The following is a 20414-nucleotide window of genomic DNA, read 5'->3' on the forward strand; positions in this document are numbered from 1 at the left end:
GGGAGAACAGCACTGCTGACACCACAAGTGTGGCTCTGGCTGAGCAGGGCCTCACTCAGCATCACTTTTCAGACTGTTTTATCTGGATACGCCCATTTGGTCACTTTTCCTCTTCCTGCTGCCTTGCCCATCCCCTGTGGAAGCTGAGAGAGTGAGCAGCAGTGAGGATGCCCAGCTGCTGCTCAGGGTCAGCCCACAAGAACCTCATTCTTCTGCCATGGCAGATAACAGGAGCTAAACCAAGGCTGAACTCCTCGACAAACTCTGCGTCTCTCACAGTCTAAACAATTGCTGATGAGGCTTATCAGAAATGGCACATCCCTGCCTGCATCCTGGCCAAAGGATGCTCAGCTTCTCTTCAGACATCCCAGTGCTTTCTGTTCCCCTTTCTTGTGTGGCTGTGCAGCTCTGCAAACATCCCTGAATAAATCATAGCTGTGCTCCTGTGATTGCCTTACATAACTTAGGAACATCTCCTGGAGTCTTCATCTATAACTTAGGAACATCTCCTGGAGTCTTTCTTTTTCTCCTAACCTGGTGCAAGCAAAGGTTGGTTCCCATCCTGCTCTGTGGTTTGGGGTGCTGCTGCTGCTGCTGTGTGACATTGGCTACATATTTAGAGAAATCTTCAAAATAGAACATTTTTGTAATTGATAACTTCTCACATCTGCTAAGATAGCTTCTCACCCTGCTCATGTTTTTCTGGTTTTATTTATCAGCTGCTTTTTATGAGCCCAGCCACTAAAGGAGAACTCTGTGCTCCTGCTGCAGTAACTTCAGTGCAGATCTGTCACACTCTGCTGCTTCTTCAATTAAAGCAGCATTTACAAGCTCCTACAATGAAGTGGAAACCAGTTGTATGGATTTGAGGAAAAGATAAATATTTTCCATGAGAGCATCAGTGAAGCCCTGCTTGTTTTGCAGTTTTCCTGGGATTAACTCCATGAGAGTCATTTTTCCTCCCTAATTTTTCCTCCTCAACAGCTCAGCATTACATTGGTTTGTTTGGGGTTTTTTGTTGGTTTTTTTTTTTTTTTTTTGGTTGGTTGGGTTTTTTTGGGTTTTTTGTTTGTTTTTTGGGGTTTTTGGGGGTTTTTGTTTTGGGTGGGTTTTTTTTGGGGGATGCAGCCTCCTGTTCTTTTCCTTCTGCTTGAAGATGTTACAGCCACAAAGGTGTGGAGTAACTTCCATTGCATGCCCAGCTCCAATTATGGTTGTGGATGGTTAATTTTTCATAAATCTGGGTCTGTGTGCCCTTCTGATTTCTTGTTTTAACAGCTGCAGCTTCTTTTCTTTAATATCCTTTTTCATTTTTTTTTTCCAGAAGGAATAAATATTTGTGGATTTCAGTCTGTCTCATTGAAAGAAGGTGGAATGCAAATGAGGAGGATTAACACTCTCAACTGAGTTTATCTCTGCTAAACAACATTCTGGATGCTCAGCTGCAGAAAGTTTGTGCAGTTTGTGACTCCCTGAATTCCTGAATTTGGTTCTATGCACAGCAACATTCATCTTTTTCACACACAAATGTATGGCCACAAAAATAGATCAGAACTCTTCCTGCAGCAGTTCTTCCATTGAGTCATCTCCTCCACAGGCCATGGCACAGACTGTGAACTCTGGCCTCAGCCTCTGGGCATTTCTTGTTAACTCAGAAATCTGCTTTTGGAACTCACCTGATTCTGCAACTTCTGCAATGGGCACGCCTTGTTCATAAGCCATAAATCCAAGAACTGAAAAGATAGCAAAACCAGCAACAAAGCTTGTGCCACTGTTCAAGCAGCAGAGCATGATGCAGTCTCTGAAAATATAAATAAAAAACACTGCAGTTGATCTCCAGAGCTGGGGTTCCTCCCATCCACTCAGCCAGAGGACTGACAGAACCCTGGGCTGCAGGAATGGAAGGTTCATTAACAGTGTTGTTCATTAACAGTCAGGTCCCAACTCAGATGATTCCTGAGAGCAATCATGAACTAGGAGGACACCATCAGAATATCTTGCTTGTGTTGTAACTGCTGGAGTTGACTTGTTGCAAGTCATTTGCAGTTTTCCAGTAAAATCTTTAAAAAACATGTAAAAACCGTGTCAAACATGTAATAATTGTTAAGAACAATTTCTCCATAATAATTATACCAAGAGATTCCAGAGGGTATGAACTCATTAATAAACTCTATAAAATGGTAATGTTTGTTTCCTGGGGAAAAAAACCAAAACCTTGTGGTCAGATCTTAGCTCCTTCTATCCCTGTTAAAGAACATTGGAAAAATATATCCATGCAATATATTGGCAAAATATATCCATGCAGTTTGGTTGCTAGACATATTTAAGAAATGAAAAGCGCTGTACATAATCTGGAAGTGTGTGCATGCCTACAGAGGTGTCTAAAAAGAGGCAAAGGCAGTGCAGGGCCAGAGATGTCTCAAACACATCCCACACCTCAAACCACGACAAGGACAAGGCCAAGGTGAAGGAGAATTCACCTGGGCTGCAAATGTCACCAGAGTAAATCACTTCACAGAAAAGGAAGATCCTCCTGCAGAAAAGTGTGATTTCCCCCAGAGCCCAGGGAAATCTTGCTGTTCCTGCTGCTCTGACAGCTCTCCAGGAGGGACAGGTGACTGATGCTGACAGTCCCTCCTTGGAGGCTGCTTGCAGAGACAGCTGTGTGCTGAGAAAGTAACAACCCACCCTGGATGTCTGGGGTCAATGAGGGTTCTAACCCCCTGAAACACACGGCAACCCCAGGGCTGTCTCAAGCCCATCCCTTAATCTGCTTCATCCCCATCCCACTGTGGCTCTGAAGCAAATTTTTGTGCAAGTTATCAATAAGAAGAAAGCACCCTGTAAAATCCAGCAGATTCCTAATTCACAGCTTCAATAATTCAGTACAGGATCACATCTTTGTCACAGATTTGCTGTTGAGAATCAGAGACAATTCTTACTTCAAAGTCTTGGCAATTATTTCCTCCAAACTTCTCTGTTGATCTCCCTACTAAATGTTTGTCTCGTTTAGTATTTTTAACAACATCTTATCCATTTTTGGAGCTCAAAGTGAGGTGAGCAGTTCCAGCAACTTGTTCCTTCACTGATGAGCCCTGCAGTGGCTCCCAGATGTGCCCAAAGCTCTTCTGACTCCCCTGGGACTCTCTGAGCACCAGGCACACACATTCCCCTGGCAGGGAGCACCTGCACATCCCTGAGCTGCAAAGCCAAGGACCAGCTCAGCCTCTGGGCCATGGGAGGCTTTGGCTCCCTCTCATCACCTCAGCTACACTTCATTGAATTATTATTTTGGGAAGGTTTTATGTTTTCACAACAATTTCAGAGTAAAAATAATCTCCGTGGCACAACATCTAGAAATTGCTAAAATGTGCCCAGCAATAAAAAAGAATGAATATTCCTATTTGTACTGGAGACTCAGACATGGACAAGTGATGTTCACACTTCCTTCATGCCTGGACTCTCTCTCACACTGCTCATTTGCAGTGAAATACTTGCTGAAAATACAATTCTAACCTTTATTTATTTGCTTTTCTTATGAAATTCTCCCTGTAGTTATGCCCAGCCAGGCCAGTTCTACACTTTGGACATTTTAAAGCAAAGTAGCAATCCGAAATAAAGGACTGAGGAGCACAGAGGCCGTTGTGCTTAGCAGAGATACAAAAAAAAAAGAAAAAAGAAAAAAAAAAAAAGAAAAATCAGCCCCTTCTTGACCTTCTCAGTGAATTTCAGCTCTGAAGAGCTCTGAAGGGACTCTCATCCCACCTCTCTCACATCAGGAACTGGTGAGTTCAACACCAAGAAATTGCAGCTGAGTGTGATGAAACCCTGATGATAAGAGAGGTCAGAAAGATGAATTTTACAATCCTTTGGAGGAAAAAGAGAGCTCCTGCTTTGGGGGGATGCAGCCAGATGATGCCTCCACTGGGCACGGGCTGTTTCCTTCAGATAAGATTTGCTTTAGATAATTCCCTGCTTCAAATGCAGTCTGAACAAGATATTTCCTGCTGAGGAATGCTGTGGCACAGGGTATTGGAGAGCTGCTGGTTCCTGAGTGGGAGATAAAGGCTGAAGCCCCTGGCAGTGGTGCCTCAGGTTTTGGCTTTTCTATTTTCAGGTTCTGTGCTGCTTTAGTGTGTGGGTCTGGGTTCATATCAGGGGATGCTGAGCTCTGTGCACAGAGCAGGGAGACAAAACAATTCCTGCTCCAGCTGGGCACCAAGGACAAATGATCCAAATCTCAGCCCAAGAGCACAAACCCCGTGGGCTGGAGAGAGAAAAACAAGGATGGGACTGCAGGGGCTAAAGCTGGAATGGGACAATGAACTGCAAGATGCAAATGGAGCAGAACTGATCCAAGGGAGAGACCCCGTGCCTGGTTGTGCATTTTGGGGCCATTTTGGTTCATTTTGGGTGCAGCCCTGGTTGGGCTCTTGTGCTGCCCAAGGTGCATCCATTGAGGAGATCCTTTTAACAAATCCCTGCTGTCACAGACACATTTTATGGAAAATCCTTTCCTTAGGATTTTTCCTCCTGAGAAGCTGAGAGGCCTCAGGAACAAAATGTAACCAATGGTTATCTGCTGCTGTGGAATGCAACAGGTGCATCTGGGATTGGCCCATGTTGGATGTTTCTAATTAATGGCCAATCACAGTCAGCTAACTTGGACAGAGAGTCTGAGCCACAAACCTTTGTTGTCATTCTTTCTTTTTCTAGTCTTAGCCAGCCTTCTGATGAAATCCTTTCTTCTATTCTTTTAGTATAGTTTTAATGTAATATATATCATAAAATAATAAATCAGCCTTCTGAAACAAGGAGTCAAATCCTCATCTCTTCCCTCATCCTCAGACCCCTGTGAACACCATCACACCCTGCTTTATTCTGTAACTCTGAACAGCTTCTGTTCTAGGGCAGCCTTCTCAAAGCATCAGCCCCTTAAAGTGGGGCAGAGTCCAGCTGGACCACCCCACAGAACAAGAGGATCCCAGGGATCTCCTCTCTCAGGGAACTCTGGCAAACCACAGCAGCATGGTACCAATTATCTGCAGGATAATTCTCCAAGAAAATGGGAAAAAGGGGATTTTCAATCGCCCCAGCCAGTGAGTTCCTGTTCATTTCAGATAACACCAGCCCAGCTGAATGGTTCCATCCCAGGGAGGCAGTTACAGACTGAACACAGCTTCTCTCATAAAAATACAACCTCCAGTTTCCCTTCCCTTGGCTTTGCAGGAGTTCCACCCACACCTCAGCTCCTGGTTTTTATCCCATAGGCAGAAGTACCCTGTAGTTCAGGGTTTTTTTTCTGCTATGGGAAGAAAAACCAGAAGGGGGATCTGGATCCACTGATTGTGAAACCAATGAGTTTTAAAACACAAATGCTCAGGAACCATGGGAAGGGCAACATGAATTTTTTATGTGCACCCTTGGCAGGAGGACATCAGAGCCTGACTGAAGCCCAGACTGATTTCAAGTGAAAGGAAAACTTCAAATTTTTATGAAAACTTCACATTCTTCCAAATTAAACTCCTGCCAATCACCTGAATAATTCAAGATGTGCATCACTTCTCCTCTCCCTGCCTGACAGGCAGGACACTTGTGAAAATTCATCCTGCCTTCCTAAGGAGCCTCTCTGAGCCCACAGAGCCCCTGGCATCCCTCCAGTCCCTTCTTTGCCTTTATGGGTTCCTCAAGACCCAATGGAGAAATTCCCATTTCTCTTTTCCTCCTAGACTAGAAGCTTGACAAAGGACAAATCTTCAGGTCCTAAAAGTTTTGTCCATGTGTGAAATCCCTCCTTTATCTCCTGCTCCACAGTGGGAACAGGGGAACTGACCCTGGACTCGTACCTGGGCGTGGATTTGGGATTTTGAGGTGGATACAGATCAGAGGAAACATCAGAACACCTGTGTGTGATCCCTGTGGGGAAACTCTGCCAGGGTTTCACCTTCTCAGAGGGGTCACTTGGGATCCACACTCTGGGACAGCCAGGAAGGAGCAGTTTTAATGGTTTTCAATCAAAGATACGTAAAGATGATCAAAATTCATTTCCCATTTAAAAACACAAAGTGACTTTTGCAATTCATTTACCACATGAATGAATTCAATCAGGTTTCTATCTTTAAATTCTTTAAATTAAAATCTTTACATTCACAAGGCCCTCGTGCAGTTCAGACTTTCCCATTTCCCACTGAAATACCTCTTGCCATTATTTTCCTTAGGGAAAAAATAAAATGGACTAAAAAATGACAGAAAATGTTGATGTTACAATCAGACTGTGAGAATTGCAGGAGAAAAAACCCCAGCTTGATTTTATTATTTTAAAGTGCTGGTTAGGATACAAAATTGTCATTTTCACATCAGAGCTCTGTTTATGTCTTGCCCTGCCCAGCTTGGCCACGTTCTGCTCTTCACTGCTGTCCTCCCCCTTTCCTCAGACTCATTAAAAATCACATGTCAGGACACATTAGCATCTATTCCCTAGCTGGGAAATTTGGGAAATGTTTTGTGAGGGGAATTTTGGAGCCTGGATGGAGTAAAAGGTGTTTGGCTGCAGCATCCTGCTCTGGAGCTTCAGAGCAGAGTTTTACCAGCTGAGCCCCAGGGTCAGGGAGAAGGAAAGAAAATTCCATAAATCCAAAAACTCCTGCTTTTTGTAAAAAAAACCCCAAAAAACTCAGGAAAAGCTTTCCTGCACTCCTTGAGGCACTGACTGTTTCTAGCTGGGATACAACTGGAAAGAAATATAATTAAATATAAATAAAAATGAATAAGATAGGAGAGGAGTGGTGTCTTTGCTAAAGCTTGTGCTAATTAGGGAAAAGGTTCATTAGCAGCAGTTCTGGAGGTTTTAGGGGACTCACACCACTTTCTGCAGCAAAACATTTTGTCTTGCTAAGACATGGAAAGAGGAGGATTTCCTAAAACTGCCTCCTGAGGTCTCCAAATAAAACTGAATAATGAAGAATTTAAATAAATTTGGAGGTTTGGGGGTGGTTTGTTTAGGATCTTTCACTTTTGGACTGTGTTATTTCCCTCATGGAAAAATGAAATATTAATTCTCTGTCTGGAGATCTCAATGGAGTCACTATAACCAAACTGTCCTTGTAGGAATTTTAGGAGAACTAATTCAATAATCATGAATTCCAGAAGAAAAGACCAGTGCTCATATTGCTGCCCATGCCAGAAATGTGGAACAGGGGGGATTCTGTGCAAATCAATCCTTTGGCCATTGACATAGGAGAGATGAAAACCTCCTGAAGTCATTGAGAATTCCCTCCTTAGGAATACAGAGATAAACCATGAAATGCCCCCCATTCCCTCTGGGCTGGGGACAGAAAACTTCCCAAAAAATGGAGAAAAATGGCAATCAGAGCATGGACCAAACTGAGGTGATTTTTAATGACAATTTCTGGTAGCACTTTGCAAAGAGCAGCTTAAGTAATGCACACACATTCAATTATATCCTGTATTTTTACATGAAATTTCTATCTCTGTGTGTGCTGAGGGGCTGTGGAAGGCTCAGATTTGACCAAAAGGGATGAAAACACCACATTTTGGAGCAGAGTTCCTCTGGAGCCATTCCAAGGAACATTACAGATCTCTGTCCTACAAAACCATGTGTGCTTATGGGAATACAGAGATAAACCATGAAATGCCCCCCATTCCCTCTGGGCTGGGGACAGAAAACTTCCCAAAAATGGGTAAAAGTGGCAGTCAGAGCATGGACCAAACTGAGGTGATTTTTAATGACAATTTCTGGTAGCTCTTTGCAAAGAGCAGCTGAAGAAATGCACACAGTGTCGTGGTTTGAGAGGAAGTGAGTTATTCAATGATACCTGCCTGAAATGCTGCATTTTTACATGAAATTCCTATCTCTGTGTGTGCTGAGGGGCTGTGGAAGGCTCAGATTTGACCAAAAGGGATGAAAACACCACATTTTGGAGCAGAGTTCCTCTGGAGCCATTCCAAGGAACATTACAGATCTCTGTCCCACAAAACCATGTTCTTCTGTTTATCCTTGGGGAAAAGGGGAAGGGAAGTGGTTCCAAGTGTCCCCCCAAGAGCAGAGCTGCAGGCTGCAGGGTGTTACCTGTAGCAGTTGTTGTTGTAGTTGTTGTAACTCCCCAGGGCTGTCAGGCACCCCAAGCAGATGGCATAGGAGAAGAAGATCTGTGTGCCAGCATCCACCCACACCTGGAGACACAGAGCAGGGAGAGCTTCAGAGAGCAGCCAGGAGAAATCCCCCTCCTGCCAAATGTGGCCTGCAGACCTGCACACACGGCTCTGCAGGTGGAGAGGGTCCAGCAAAGCTTTTACAAATCATAAATTAAAAAGAAATGACGTGGTGAGAGGGAAATTCCCCTCCGCATCCCTGCTGGTCTTTACAGGCTCAGCCTAAAGTGGAAAGGGAGACAGAATTCCTAGAGAAGAACCTCACCCATTACATTCATTAATTGCTTTTAGATAGTTTTAGTAATTGCAGCCTAGATGGAATCACCTGCATTTATCTCACTCCTGTTGGACAGTTATTTACTCAAATTTAAAACTTAGTATGAATAATTGCTCTAAAGGCAAAATGTGCTATTCCTAAGGCACATAAATATATAATATGTTGTATATATAATATACAATAATATATATTTATTATATATAATAAATACATAATAGTTATATATTATAATATTATCATAATATAATATTATAATACAGATAATATATTAATGTGCTATTCCTGTAGCACATAAATATATTATCTGTATTATATAATAATATAATACAGATTATATATAAATATATAGTATTTATGTCTTATCTGTATTTATGAATTATATTATTATAATTAATATATAAAATTTATATTTATTACTATAATTAATTGTATTATTATAATTAATATATATAAATTATATATTAGTATATAACTTATATAAATATTATATATATTTATTATTATATATATTTAAATATATTTATTATATGTATATATATATATATAAAATATATTTATTGTTATAATTGACTATATTAGTATAATTCATTATATTATTATAATTAATATTTATAAATTATATATTAATATATAATTTTATATATTAATTATAATAATATAATTCATAAATACAGATAAGACATAAATTAAGCTGGGGAAAGAAGGGATAACTTTTCCAGGAAAAGGATATTTTCAGCAAAATTTAATGGATCCAACAGGCACAAAATTACAGCTCTGGTCACTGTACAATCAACAAATAAAAGTTCTGCAGAGCTGAACGAGTCAGTAGCTCTGTAATGCTATTGTGGGAATATTTGTATCCTGAAGTGATGCAAACAATTTGAAATCAGAGCAAAGGAAGCCTGAGTTGCCACAGTGAGATTCTTCTCCTCAGAACAACCTCAGAACATTATTGAGCAGGTTCATTTTGCTTTAACAGTATTGCAATAAAGCCATTTATTCCCCCTGACCAGTGTGGGTGTGTTCCCACTGGAGGTGAAGGTACCCCTTGAAGTCCTGGATATGGAGATACGGAGAACCCAAACCCACAGAGCTGCCATCCAATAAAATCCTGTTTTCCTGGGATAAATGACCTCTTTAAATTCTTCGTTACATCAGAGCAACCAGAACACCAAAGCCTGAGTGGTGCTCAGAGGCAGTGGCTGTGCAGCCATGCCCTGCTGAAGCTGGAGCCAGGGAAGAGGGAGCGCAGGAATGATTTCAGTACTAATAACAGCCATCACATCCTCCTAAACACACAAAGGGGATGTGTTTGTTTTACAGTGATCAAGTGAGACCGTGCTCTCTGGAGCTGTTGAGTGTTTCTGTTTAGAAATAACATTAAGATCACATTTGATTTACATCAGAGGCTTAAAGGGTTTCGTTGCTGTCACCCCGAATAAGGCACAGCTGGTTACATCCCAGAGCCTCACCAGGAGAAGCTGCACACAGAGAGCCCTCTGACAGACAGGCTCTTTAACAAGAGTGGATCTCCCAAAAAGCTGTGAGGAGCGTGGGTCAGCTGAAATGCTCCTTCTGCTGGGGCCCAGACACAAGCTGGGAAACTGGATCAGCACACGGATCCTTCCTTTCCCTTTCCCTTCCCCTTTTCCCTTTTCCCCTTTCCCTTCCCCTTTTCCCTTCCCCTTTTCCCTTTTCCCCTTTCCCTTCCCCTTTTCCCTTCCCCTTTTCCCTTTTCCTTTCCCTTTCCTTTTCCCTTTCCCTTTCCCTTTTCCCTTTCCCTTTCCCCTTCCCCTTTTCCCTTCCCCTTTTCCCTTCTCCCTTTCCCTTTCCCTTTCCCTTTCCCTTTCCCTTTCCCTTTCCCTTTCCCTTTCCCTTTCCCCTTTCCTCTTTCTCCTTTCCCTTCTTTTTCCATTTTTCCTTTTCCTTTTCCCTTACCCCTTTCCCTTTCCCTTTTCCCTTTTCCCCTTTCCCTAACCCTAACCCTTTCCACTTCCCCTTCCCATTCCCTTTCCCCTTTCCCTTTCCCTTTCCCTTTCTCTTCCCCTTTTCCCTTTTCCCCTTTCCCTTTCCCTTTTCCCTTTTCCTTTTCCCTTTCCCTCTTTCCCCCTTTCCCTTTCCCCTTTCCTCTTTCTCCTTTCCCCTTCCTTTTCCCTTTTTCCTTTTCCCTTTTCCTTCCCCTTCCCTTTTCCCTTTTCCCTTTCCCTTTCCCTTTCCCTTTCCCTTCCCTTTTCTTTTCCCTTTTCCCTTTTCCCTTTTCCCTTTTCCCTTTTCCCTTTTCCTTTCCCTTCCCTCCCTGCCCTCCCCTAAATGCAGGGCAGGGCACTGAGAGGAGCATCACAAGGGCTGCTATGTCCTTCAAGGAAAAAAAAAGACCATCACATCCTCAGGGAGTCAGCCTAAAAAGTGGCAAACACTCTGAGAAACCTCTTCTGCAAGGAAACATTCACATATTCTCTAAAGCTGGGATCAGACTGAAGAGAGGTTTTGCTGCACTCTTTGACATCAGTCTAGAAATTCCCTCAGAACTTAGGGCTGATGTTTAAATAGGAATGGAGAAGCAGTTTTATTTGCTGAATGGAATAATACAATCTGTATGGCTTCTTTTGGCTTGTATGCTCAGAGGACAAGTGTCATTTAACCCTTTCAGCTTTCTAAAATGGCCAGAAGTGATCAGCAGAGTGGCAAACAGGAACATCCATTTAGAACCCACAGGTAGATTGTCTGTGGCTGAAAACCCACAAGAGCTGGAGTAACCCTGGTGTAAACTGCCAGACACACCAGCACTTCAAAGCCCTGAAAATGACATTTCAGATCAGATATCCATCTCCTTCCCCTACAGCAGGGACCAGCTGACATTTAGCCTCAGACTGCAGCGCTCGGTTCGTGGTAGGAGGATTTGGTGAGGTCTCCAATTGTTCATTAGTGTGATTGTTCATTAGTCTGATTGTTCATTAGTGTGATTGTTCATTAGCCTGTGTCCCCCCAGTTTGCTCCTTCCCAAAGGGCACCTCAGGGGAAGTTGTTCTCATTCCAGCTTGATGGGCTCCTGCAGACACCAATCCCAAATCCAGGAGCCACCCACCCAGCTCACAGCCACAAAACCATGATGGGATATTTCTGAGTGCTGAGCCTGCCTTAAGCCAGGAGCTGTTCTCTTTTCCATGCAGAGCAATGACATTCTGAAGGGCAGGGAACAGAGGAGGACCTGGGGCAGACCAAAGAGGGCATTTGTCTGAAAGGTGACACAGCTCAGTGCTTCTCTGCCATGAGGAAAGGACCTGAGAACACCAGAGAACACCCTGTGGGCTCTTCATGGAATTTGGGCCTTGAACACCCTTAGGTCAGTGATAATAAATTCAGTCTAGCACTCACAAACTTGGGATTGGAACAGTTTTCTAGTTTCTATCAGCTCCTACCTTAAAGGAAGTAAATAACTTTTTAGCTTTATTCAAGTCATAATAAAAGTTTCCATGCCCAAACAAGATTAAAATTAAGGCTCAAAAACTTTGATAACTAACCCTAATATCTGAAAAATCCCAATTTCAAAGGGCAGAACCTTACAAAACAATAAACAGGAGCATTTTCTACTAAAAATGGAAAGTGCTGTTCTGCAACATCCAACCCTTGAGTCTGGCAACGGCCCCATTTTAAGTCTGTGTGGGTAACCTCAGTTTGGCCTTCTTGTGGCAGGTCTGGGACACAATCTCCATTTCCATGGGTGTTTTCTGTGCCCAGGGAGATGAATGGGGCTGGCCAAACACAGGATGCTGCTGTCTGAGGATGCCCTGCCTCCTTTGCAGCTCCTGCCATGAAAGCAGGAGAAGGAAGAAAGGAGGGGGATGTGCTGTAGTGCAGACAACAGAGCCCTGCTCTGGAGAATTGGGTTCTTTTCATGTCCCTGCCATAAAGCTTCTATGGGATGTTATGTCCATAAATCACTCCAAGCAACCTTTTCTCACATGCTCCTTGACTTGGCTGTGCCCTAATGGGTGTCCAAAGCAAAGGAGAAAGTTATTGCTGCAGATAAAGTGAATTAAAGGCACTTTTGGAACAACTCAAAAACCCCCCAGTTTAACAAACCAAACTGAAAATCCCCAGAAGAGTGACAGCCCCTCATTTTAGCCTCAATATAAATGTCTTTCTGTCACTAAGATGGGGTCATGCCATCCACTGAAAATAAAATAAATGAGGTGTCTGAAGCACATGGGCAGTGCAGAAATAATTCCCTTTGCAAGGCTGAGCCGGTTTTTTATGATGATCAAGCTTTATGCAGTGAATCTAGAGGGCCAAGCAAGGGGTGAGTGGGACAAAACAAAATATTGCATAAGTGTCCTGAGCTGAGCTCAGTGCCTGAGCAAAGCAGAGACCTCAGGGACAGCCTGGGATGTGCTGGTGTTGATTATTTCCATCATGCATGGAATAAAAAGGAATTCCTTCAGGTGGAATAAAAAACAGTTCATGGAATTGTTGTTTCTTTTGGAAAAAAACCCCAAATCATGGAATAAAAAGCAATCCATGGAATTGTGTTTCTTTTGGAGAAAAAAACCAAAATCATGGAATAAAATCAATTCCTTCAGATGGAATAAAAAACAATTCATGGAATTGTTGTTTCTTTTGGAAAAAAACAAAATCATGGAATAAAAAGGAATTCCTTCAGATGGAATAAGAAGCAATTCATGGAATTGTTGTTTCTTTTGGAAAAAAAACCAAAATCATGGAATAAAAATAATTCCTGCAGATGGAATAAAAACAATTCATGGAATTGTTGTTTCTTTTGGAAAAAAACCCAAAATCATGGAATAAAAATAATTCCTGCAGATGGAATAAAAAACAATTCATGGAATTGTTGTTTCTTTTGGAAAAAAACCCAAAATCGTGGAATAAAAAGCAATTCCTTCAGATGGAATAAAATACAATTCATGGAATTGTTTCTTTTGGAAAAAAACCCAAAATCATGGAATAAAAAGCAATTCCTGCAGATGGAATAAAAAACAATTCATGGAATTGTTGTTTCTTTTGGAAAAAAACAAAATAGTGGAATAAAAATCAATTCCTTCAGGTGGAATAAAAAATATCATGGAATTGTTGTTTCTTTTGGAAAAAAACCCAAAATCATGGAATAAAAACCAAATATCTCAAATTCCAGGGTTTTCTCCAGCTTTGTACCTTCCCTTTATTTTCTGTGCTCTCTGGATATATTTTGAGGAAGCTGCAGTGCAGCTGTTATGAAATCCCTGTGTGGATGCAGGAAGCATCTCCCAGGACACTCTGACTGTAACTGGCTCTTCCTCCATGACAAACAGCTCAATAACTCCATTTTTTGTAGTTGTGTCGAAAAAAATTTGTGTAAAATTGTTCCATGTCAGGGCAACACGGGCAAATCAGGCAGCTGCTTTCAGTCTGATCCTCCCAAAAGATAGGCAGGGCTTTTTTAATAAACTAAAATGCATTCTGTGGTCACCTGAGAAGGTTCATTTTACAGCCCAGGGGCTGATGTGCAGCTTCTCCCGTGGGGGTACAGCAGCACACGCATCCCCCCTTCTCTTTTGGCAGCATTTCAAATTCCAGTTCCCAGGTTTCTGGGAAATTCCCTTCCACAGATGCCTGGGTGAGAATCTGAGCTTCCAGAGCCACGGCTGGGCTGAGGGAGCTGCCACACCCAAGGGTCCCCATGTGCACAGGAACAACAGGAGGCTTCTCCCAGTAAATAAAATCAATATTTGGGTTTTCTCTCTGTCCCTGGCCTTTCCTACAGCCCACACAGCTCTGTTTGCTCCCTTGAGAATTCCTGTCAAAATCAAAGGTATTCATTCCACATTGAAGCCCAAGCACTATTTATCTGCATAAATATCCACTTTTTTTTTTTTCCCCTCATTCTTAACAGTGAGGTTGAACACCAAAGCTGAAAGTATCCTTAATTCCAGAGTTTAAATGGCAATCCCATCACGAAGCACTGCCTGAGAATATGGGAGAGCTCACAGACCAGTTAAAACCTGTGCTTGCTCTTTAAAACATGATGTTCCAAATGTTGACAGTCATTTATTTCCCATTTTGTTATCAGAGAACAAGCAATCACTCCAGGTTTTCTTTTCATTTAAATTATTCATTACTTTTTGATGAACCTCTGCAATGTTTGTATTTTAAAAAGCAGTTTGCCTTCAGTTTCAAAGGAGAATTTTAAAAATAAAGCCGTGGCTGTCAGGAGATAATAAATGAAATTTCAAGGTTAGGGCATGGAATAACTGCAGAATTTTATCACAAATGCCTGAATAAAACAACCTGTTGCCAGATAGGTTGAAGTATGGCAGAACTGTAGGAAACCAGCAAAATGTGAAGTTTTGACCTTGAGGTAACACCTGCACTTAAAGAGTGACCCCAGCAGACACGGGGCAATTAGCAACAGCGTTAATTAAGAGCACTAACAGAGGCTTTTGGAGAATCACAGCATTTCAAAAGTATCTGCTAAAGCTCTCCTTAACAAAAGCTTCCTTCCCCTCCTCTGGAATGAGGTGGGAGAAGTTCAGCTCCAAGCACTGCTGGAAGAGCTCAGAACAATTTCTGACATAAACTATAGGAAACCCCCAAAGTAAATGCTAAAAAAAAAAAAAATAGGAAAAATAAAAAGCAGTTTCTAATAGCTTTGGGAAGAAGACAAAATTCCATTTCCACCCTGTGCTTTCATCTGCAGTATCCTTTTCCATCAGAGGATCATTGGAGCTGCTTTCAGTGCCCAGCTGGAGCACCTGACTGTGAAGCTGGCATTAAAAACCAGGGGAATTGCTCTTTTCACCCCACAGAAAACATGGGCTGCTTGTGCTGAGAACCTCCCCAAAAATTCAGAGTTCACTCACATGGAGAAGCAGATCCCACCAGGCTGTTCTGCCCTTGCTGAAATTGCCCACACAGTGAGCTTTAATATTTCCTATTTACAGCACTCCTTTTTCCAGTCTTACATCCCAGGGCTCTCCAATAAAGGACAATTTTATCCCCAAGCTGAACTTTTGGTGACACCAGGGAACTAAGAGTTATTCTGCTGTAATGTGCAGTGAAAAGAACCATTCCCTAAATTGCATTTTATTACACTCCTCTGCTACAAGTCCCATCTTTATGCATATATATAAATACATTTATGTATATATATCAATATATTTCCAGGAATAATGCTAAAATAGATAGCAGAGGAGGAATCAGCATTTTACCTCTGTTTTTTTCCAATAAAGTGATTTTTTTTTTGGCTTTTTCATTATAAAGCACATCCAACCACATCCCAGCCTCCTCTGTTGGGCCTGGTGTGCAGAGAGGGAGCTGCCCACACTGGGAGGGAGAGCACAGATCTACACCTGGCTGCTGCCTTTAGCACTTCCCCTGTTCCTCGGGCTGAAAAATGTTCTATATTGCCAGGACAGCCCCGGGAAGGCAGGCAGAGATGCAGCCTGGGTGTTTTCAGTGCTGGTGAAAGGGAAGGAGGAGAGGCTGAGGCACCACATCTGCCCAGCTGAGCAGGAAGGTGCAGCACCTGCGCATTCAAACCACAATTCCCTGCCAGCAACACAAATCCCTGTGCAGAGGCAGGGAAAGAAAACCAAGCAGTTTGCATTTACTCTCCAGTCACTCTCCTGCCATCAGGAGAAATTTCTTCTTAAATAGCAGCGAACACAGAAATCAGCTGAGTGTCTGGGCTGTGCAGCTGCCAAAATTCAGAATGCAGAGGTCAAGGCTCTGTTCTATTCACAAAACAACCCAAACACTCGGGGGATGCAGACATTCAGAGGGAATGAATCCATTCCTTGCATGCATCCTCTGTTCCCTGACTAGCTGCACACTGATTTTATCTCATTCCTACCAATCCTGCAGGCAAAATCCAACAGGGAAGAATAAACTTTATTATCTTCATTTTCCCACATTGTCAACAGAGTTGTTGTACCTGTATAGTTTAGTTATAGTTTATTATATTTGACTAAAAAATTATCTATGATTTGACTATAAAATAGTTTTAATATATGTTTAATTAAAAAAAAGACTACAAATCTTCTGAACAGAGTTAATTTCAGAGACATTTTGTTTTTAAAAATCGGACAAAAGAAGTTATTTCATAAAATTAAACCAGTTAATCCCTGGGGTCCCAATGAAAAGCTTTTTGCTGAGTATGAAAACACAGAACTAGAATCTTGAAACACACAGTCAGTAAAACAGACTGTTATAATACAATTTCAAAGCAGAATGTTACTTTAGCTACAGACACAGGTTAAAGCCCTGAGAATTTTTAGGATGCTCTTCACCATAAACAACTCTGGATGTCACTGCCCCAACAAACACAATCTCTGACAAAACTTACTTCTGATATATTTATTTTCCAATGGACATAGCCCTTGAAAAGTCAGCTTTCAACATCTTTTATCCTCTCTGCATTTATTGAACCTCTGCTAGGAGTGTGAATGTGGAAAAATGAGGCTGTAAATCAAGCTATCCACTGAAGATGTGCCTGGGGCTGCTGGAAGTGGCAGCACTGTGACAGCCATCCACGCAGGAGTGTTTGCTGTGATGTTGGCCAAGTGAAGCTCGGCTCCTCCAGGCTCCTCCAGATGGCAAGAAAAGCACAAAAATATCCCTCAGTTATCTGCAAGCAGCCTCAGCTCCAAGGAGTTGTGGCTGAGGGCAAAGCTGGGGTGCCTGGCTGGAGAAAATAAAGTTAAAAAAGCCACTGGATCCATCCAAGCAGCCTGGCACCAGCCACGTTACCTAAAATAAATTAAACTCTTTAGCCCCTGCCCCCTGTCCCCAAATGCCTTCTTGAAAAAAAAAAAAGAAATAAATTTATCTCTCCCAACTCAGTGGGAAATGCCATTAAATGGGGAATTAAACCCAAACAAAATATGAGCTGTGCATTGTGGGGAAGCAGCAACAGAAATGGTGAGTTTTGGATGCAGGAGTGAGTTTGTGGCTGAAGTTTACTACCCAGGGCTTTCTAAACAACACAGCTTCTGAAAGCAGAGCCTTCATTAGAGCAGGAAAACAGCACTTAAACGGCCAGGCAGAAAATGGCTGAATTAAGCTCTTTTTCCCTCTCTTTAATGGTAGTGATTCTCAAAAGATCCAAAGTAGGTTAGGGGAAGAATAAGACAGCTATGTTTCTAGTGTCTACCTGACAGCAGCCTTTGTAGGGGTGAATAATTACATGAAAATCACTTCCTTTCCACCTCTCTTTGGGGTTTCTGTGGGTTGCTAGGCACTCTCTCTGCTACCTTCTGCTAATGTCACTTCCAGAGGGCTGAATACAGCAAATTCATTGGGAGAATGGAAACTCGGGAGAAGAAGGACCTAAATACTGGGAGTTTTGTTTATTCATTGCTGCCTTTGGAGGCCAGCACTATAGCTGGGATCACTTTCCAGCTATTGAAATGCTAATTTCCCAGGGGGTGTTGTCAGCCAAGGAGCACCCAGTTCAAATGGGGCAGCACCTTCCTCCATACTGGAGCCACACCAGTTGCATGTTCCTGTGGCAGCATCCAATTTGGAAAATCGAGTGCTGGAGCAAAGCAGGCTCTGAGGAAAAGCAATTCTTTTCCTTCCTCTCATTGCTTTTCATGAGTAAAATATTCCTACACTCCCTAATCTAAAATTTCAGGGTATCTTGGTTGGCTTGGTGTGATTGCAGGAGGAACAGCCCCAAGGTGCAGTTGTACTCCCCTGAGGAAACCATGAGGGTGTTTGTCACTGAAGTTCATCACTGTCTACCCTCATTAGACACCTTTAGCTGTCCCCTTTAGCTTTTGTAATGCAGTTACTAAAGCTGTCCACCTTTAGGGGACAGCCAAAGGCGACACAGCGACTCCATCATCAGAAGGTGTGAAAAGACACCTTGTTATTAGAAATCTACAGATAAACTGTCCCAAAGACAGAGAAGTTCCCTGCTAAGATCCCTTATAGAAAGTTCTGATAGAAAAAGTGGTGGACTAAAACCTGATTGGCCTTTAGCAATCTTCTCTCACACTACAACTATGAATATCACACTTTAGAGAACCATCTCTATAAACAATGGCTACAGAAAGAGAGAGAATAATTGTTTGAATTCTTTCCTCTGAGTTTCTTACAGCTTCTACGCAGCTTGCCAGGATTTTGTGTCTCTCTCTGTTCAGAGGATATGTAATTACCACAGGTGTTCACAGAGAGGAGGGGGCAGAAAATCCTGGCACAGGTGCCCAGAGTTGCCCCTGGATCCCTGGAAGTGCCCAAGGCCAGGCTGGATGGAGTTTTGGAGCAGCCTGGGACAGTGGAAAGTGTCTTGCCCATGACAGGGGGTGGCACTGGATGATCTGTAAGATCCTTTCCAACCCAAACCATTCTGTGATTGGGCCTAGGTTAAAAAAAGAATAAATAAATTTAGAAAAGAATGAATAAATTTAGAAAAGAATGAATAAATTTATCCAAAGGTCCCTCTCTAGTGCAGAGTGCTGGCTGAGCAAAGAGGGGCTGGAATGCTCCCTCCAGAGAGCAGGGATGAGTGAGTGCCTGTGGGAAGGGCAGAACCCAACCCAGAGCAGCATCCTGAGGGATCTGAAGTGTCTTTGATTTCCACTTTCACTCTCCTGAGCCTGGGATTCTCTTTGATTCATTTTCATCCTCAAAGTTCCCTCACTCAGCCTGGCACAACAGGAGACAGGGAAATCCAAAGGCTTTGAATTCATTTCCCTGTCAGCATTTTCTGAGGACAGGATTCAAATCCCTTGAAATATAAATCAGCTTTCCATTAATTTAATTCTGGAGCATATGGAAGCAGATACCTGCCAGTGCTAAGTACACAGAATATCCCAGAGATATTATTCATAAAAATCATTGATATCTTTATGATAACATTATTTTGGCGGGGGGGGGAAAGGTGCCTGGAACAATTTTGTGTCTGAGTGATGGGAAACAAAAATTGTCTTCAGTGGATTGGTAGCTTGACTTTGGGAAAATGGTAAGCTGGAAACATTTGTAGAAAGGTATTGATATTAAATCACAATATCTCCTTTTAAAAGGTATGGATAAGAGGCCCATTAAATCCCAATATCTCTTGGGAGCAGCACCTTTTTCTTCACTTCTTCATTTCTCTGAAGTGCAAAGGGTCAGGGCAGGAGGATTCTCTGCATTATTGTTCTGGGCTGTTTTGGGTATGGAAAACCATCCCACCCTGTGGGAAGGTAAAATCCCTGACTGCTGAGCATCCCCTTGGGGAGCCCTCTTGCCTTAAAAGCATCAAAAGTTCTCCCTTCTACACTTTCACTCTATAAAGCTTCAGGCATTTGGAAATAAAAGAATTTTTTTTTTCATTCTGTAGATGGTATGGAAAAAGCACAAAGAATAATCATTGCCTTTCTTTCTCTTTTCATAGTTCATATATTTCCATGTATATTTCATATCTTTTCAGCCCCAGGGACATCAGAATTTACCAGGTCTTTCAGGCAGCCTGTTAATGTCATTTCCTATAAATGATAACTAGAGATGCTCAATTTTTTAAAATAAGTGCAGGAAGTGCAGTCAAGTAATTTTTAAAATGAGGGTGTTGATTAGAGATCCACTTTACTGAAAAAATACCAACAAGTGCTCTCAGGATGAGAGATTTGGCAGCTCCCACACCCACCAGAATGCACTCACAGGGGTTTCAAAATATTTACCCTTAATTCAGCTGAGGCATTGATGGGAGAGGTGACCCTGAGTAATTTCTGCACCGCTCTGAATCCAAACCAAGATGGTTTTAAGGTGTTTTTTATTCAAATATTCTATTTGTGTTACATTTACCAGAAAGCAGAGCTCTGGGGTGCGTTTGGCTTTTGGCTTTTCAGGGGGATGCAGGAGATTCAGCAAAGGCAGTGGGGTTCATCTCCTCTCACCAAGCTGATCACTTCAAAATATCCAATTTTTATTACAGATCTACTCAGTTGCAATATCCCATTGACAAAAAACCTTTTCCAGGGGTTTTTGT

General features: G+C 42.3%; 1 protein-coding gene across 5 annotated transcripts in view; it reads right to left on the reverse strand.

Moving 5' to 3' along the window:
- SLC6A11 (solute carrier family 6 member 11) overlaps positions 1–20414 on the reverse strand; it is a 106435-nt gene that overhangs the window by 13270 nt on the left and 72751 nt on the right. For all 5 annotated transcript variants that reach the window (XM_054516014.1, XM_054516016.1, XM_054516015.1 and 2 more), the window contains exons 8-9: positions 8090–8193; positions 1677–1801 (exon numbers count right to left, since the gene is read on the reverse strand). In XM_054516014.1, the coding sequence (XP_054371989.1) occupies positions 1677–1801; positions 8090–8193 (229 nt within the window). The remainder of the gene's footprint in view (positions 1–1676; positions 1802–8089; positions 8194–20414) is intronic.

Source organism: Molothrus ater, chromosome 11, assembly GCF_012460135.2.
Source record: "Molothrus ater isolate BHLD 08-10-18 breed brown headed cowbird chromosome 11, BPBGC_Mater_1.1, whole genome shotgun sequence".
In the NCBI taxonomy this organism is placed as follows: Eukaryota; Metazoa; Chordata; class Aves; order Passeriformes; family Icteridae; genus Molothrus; species Molothrus ater.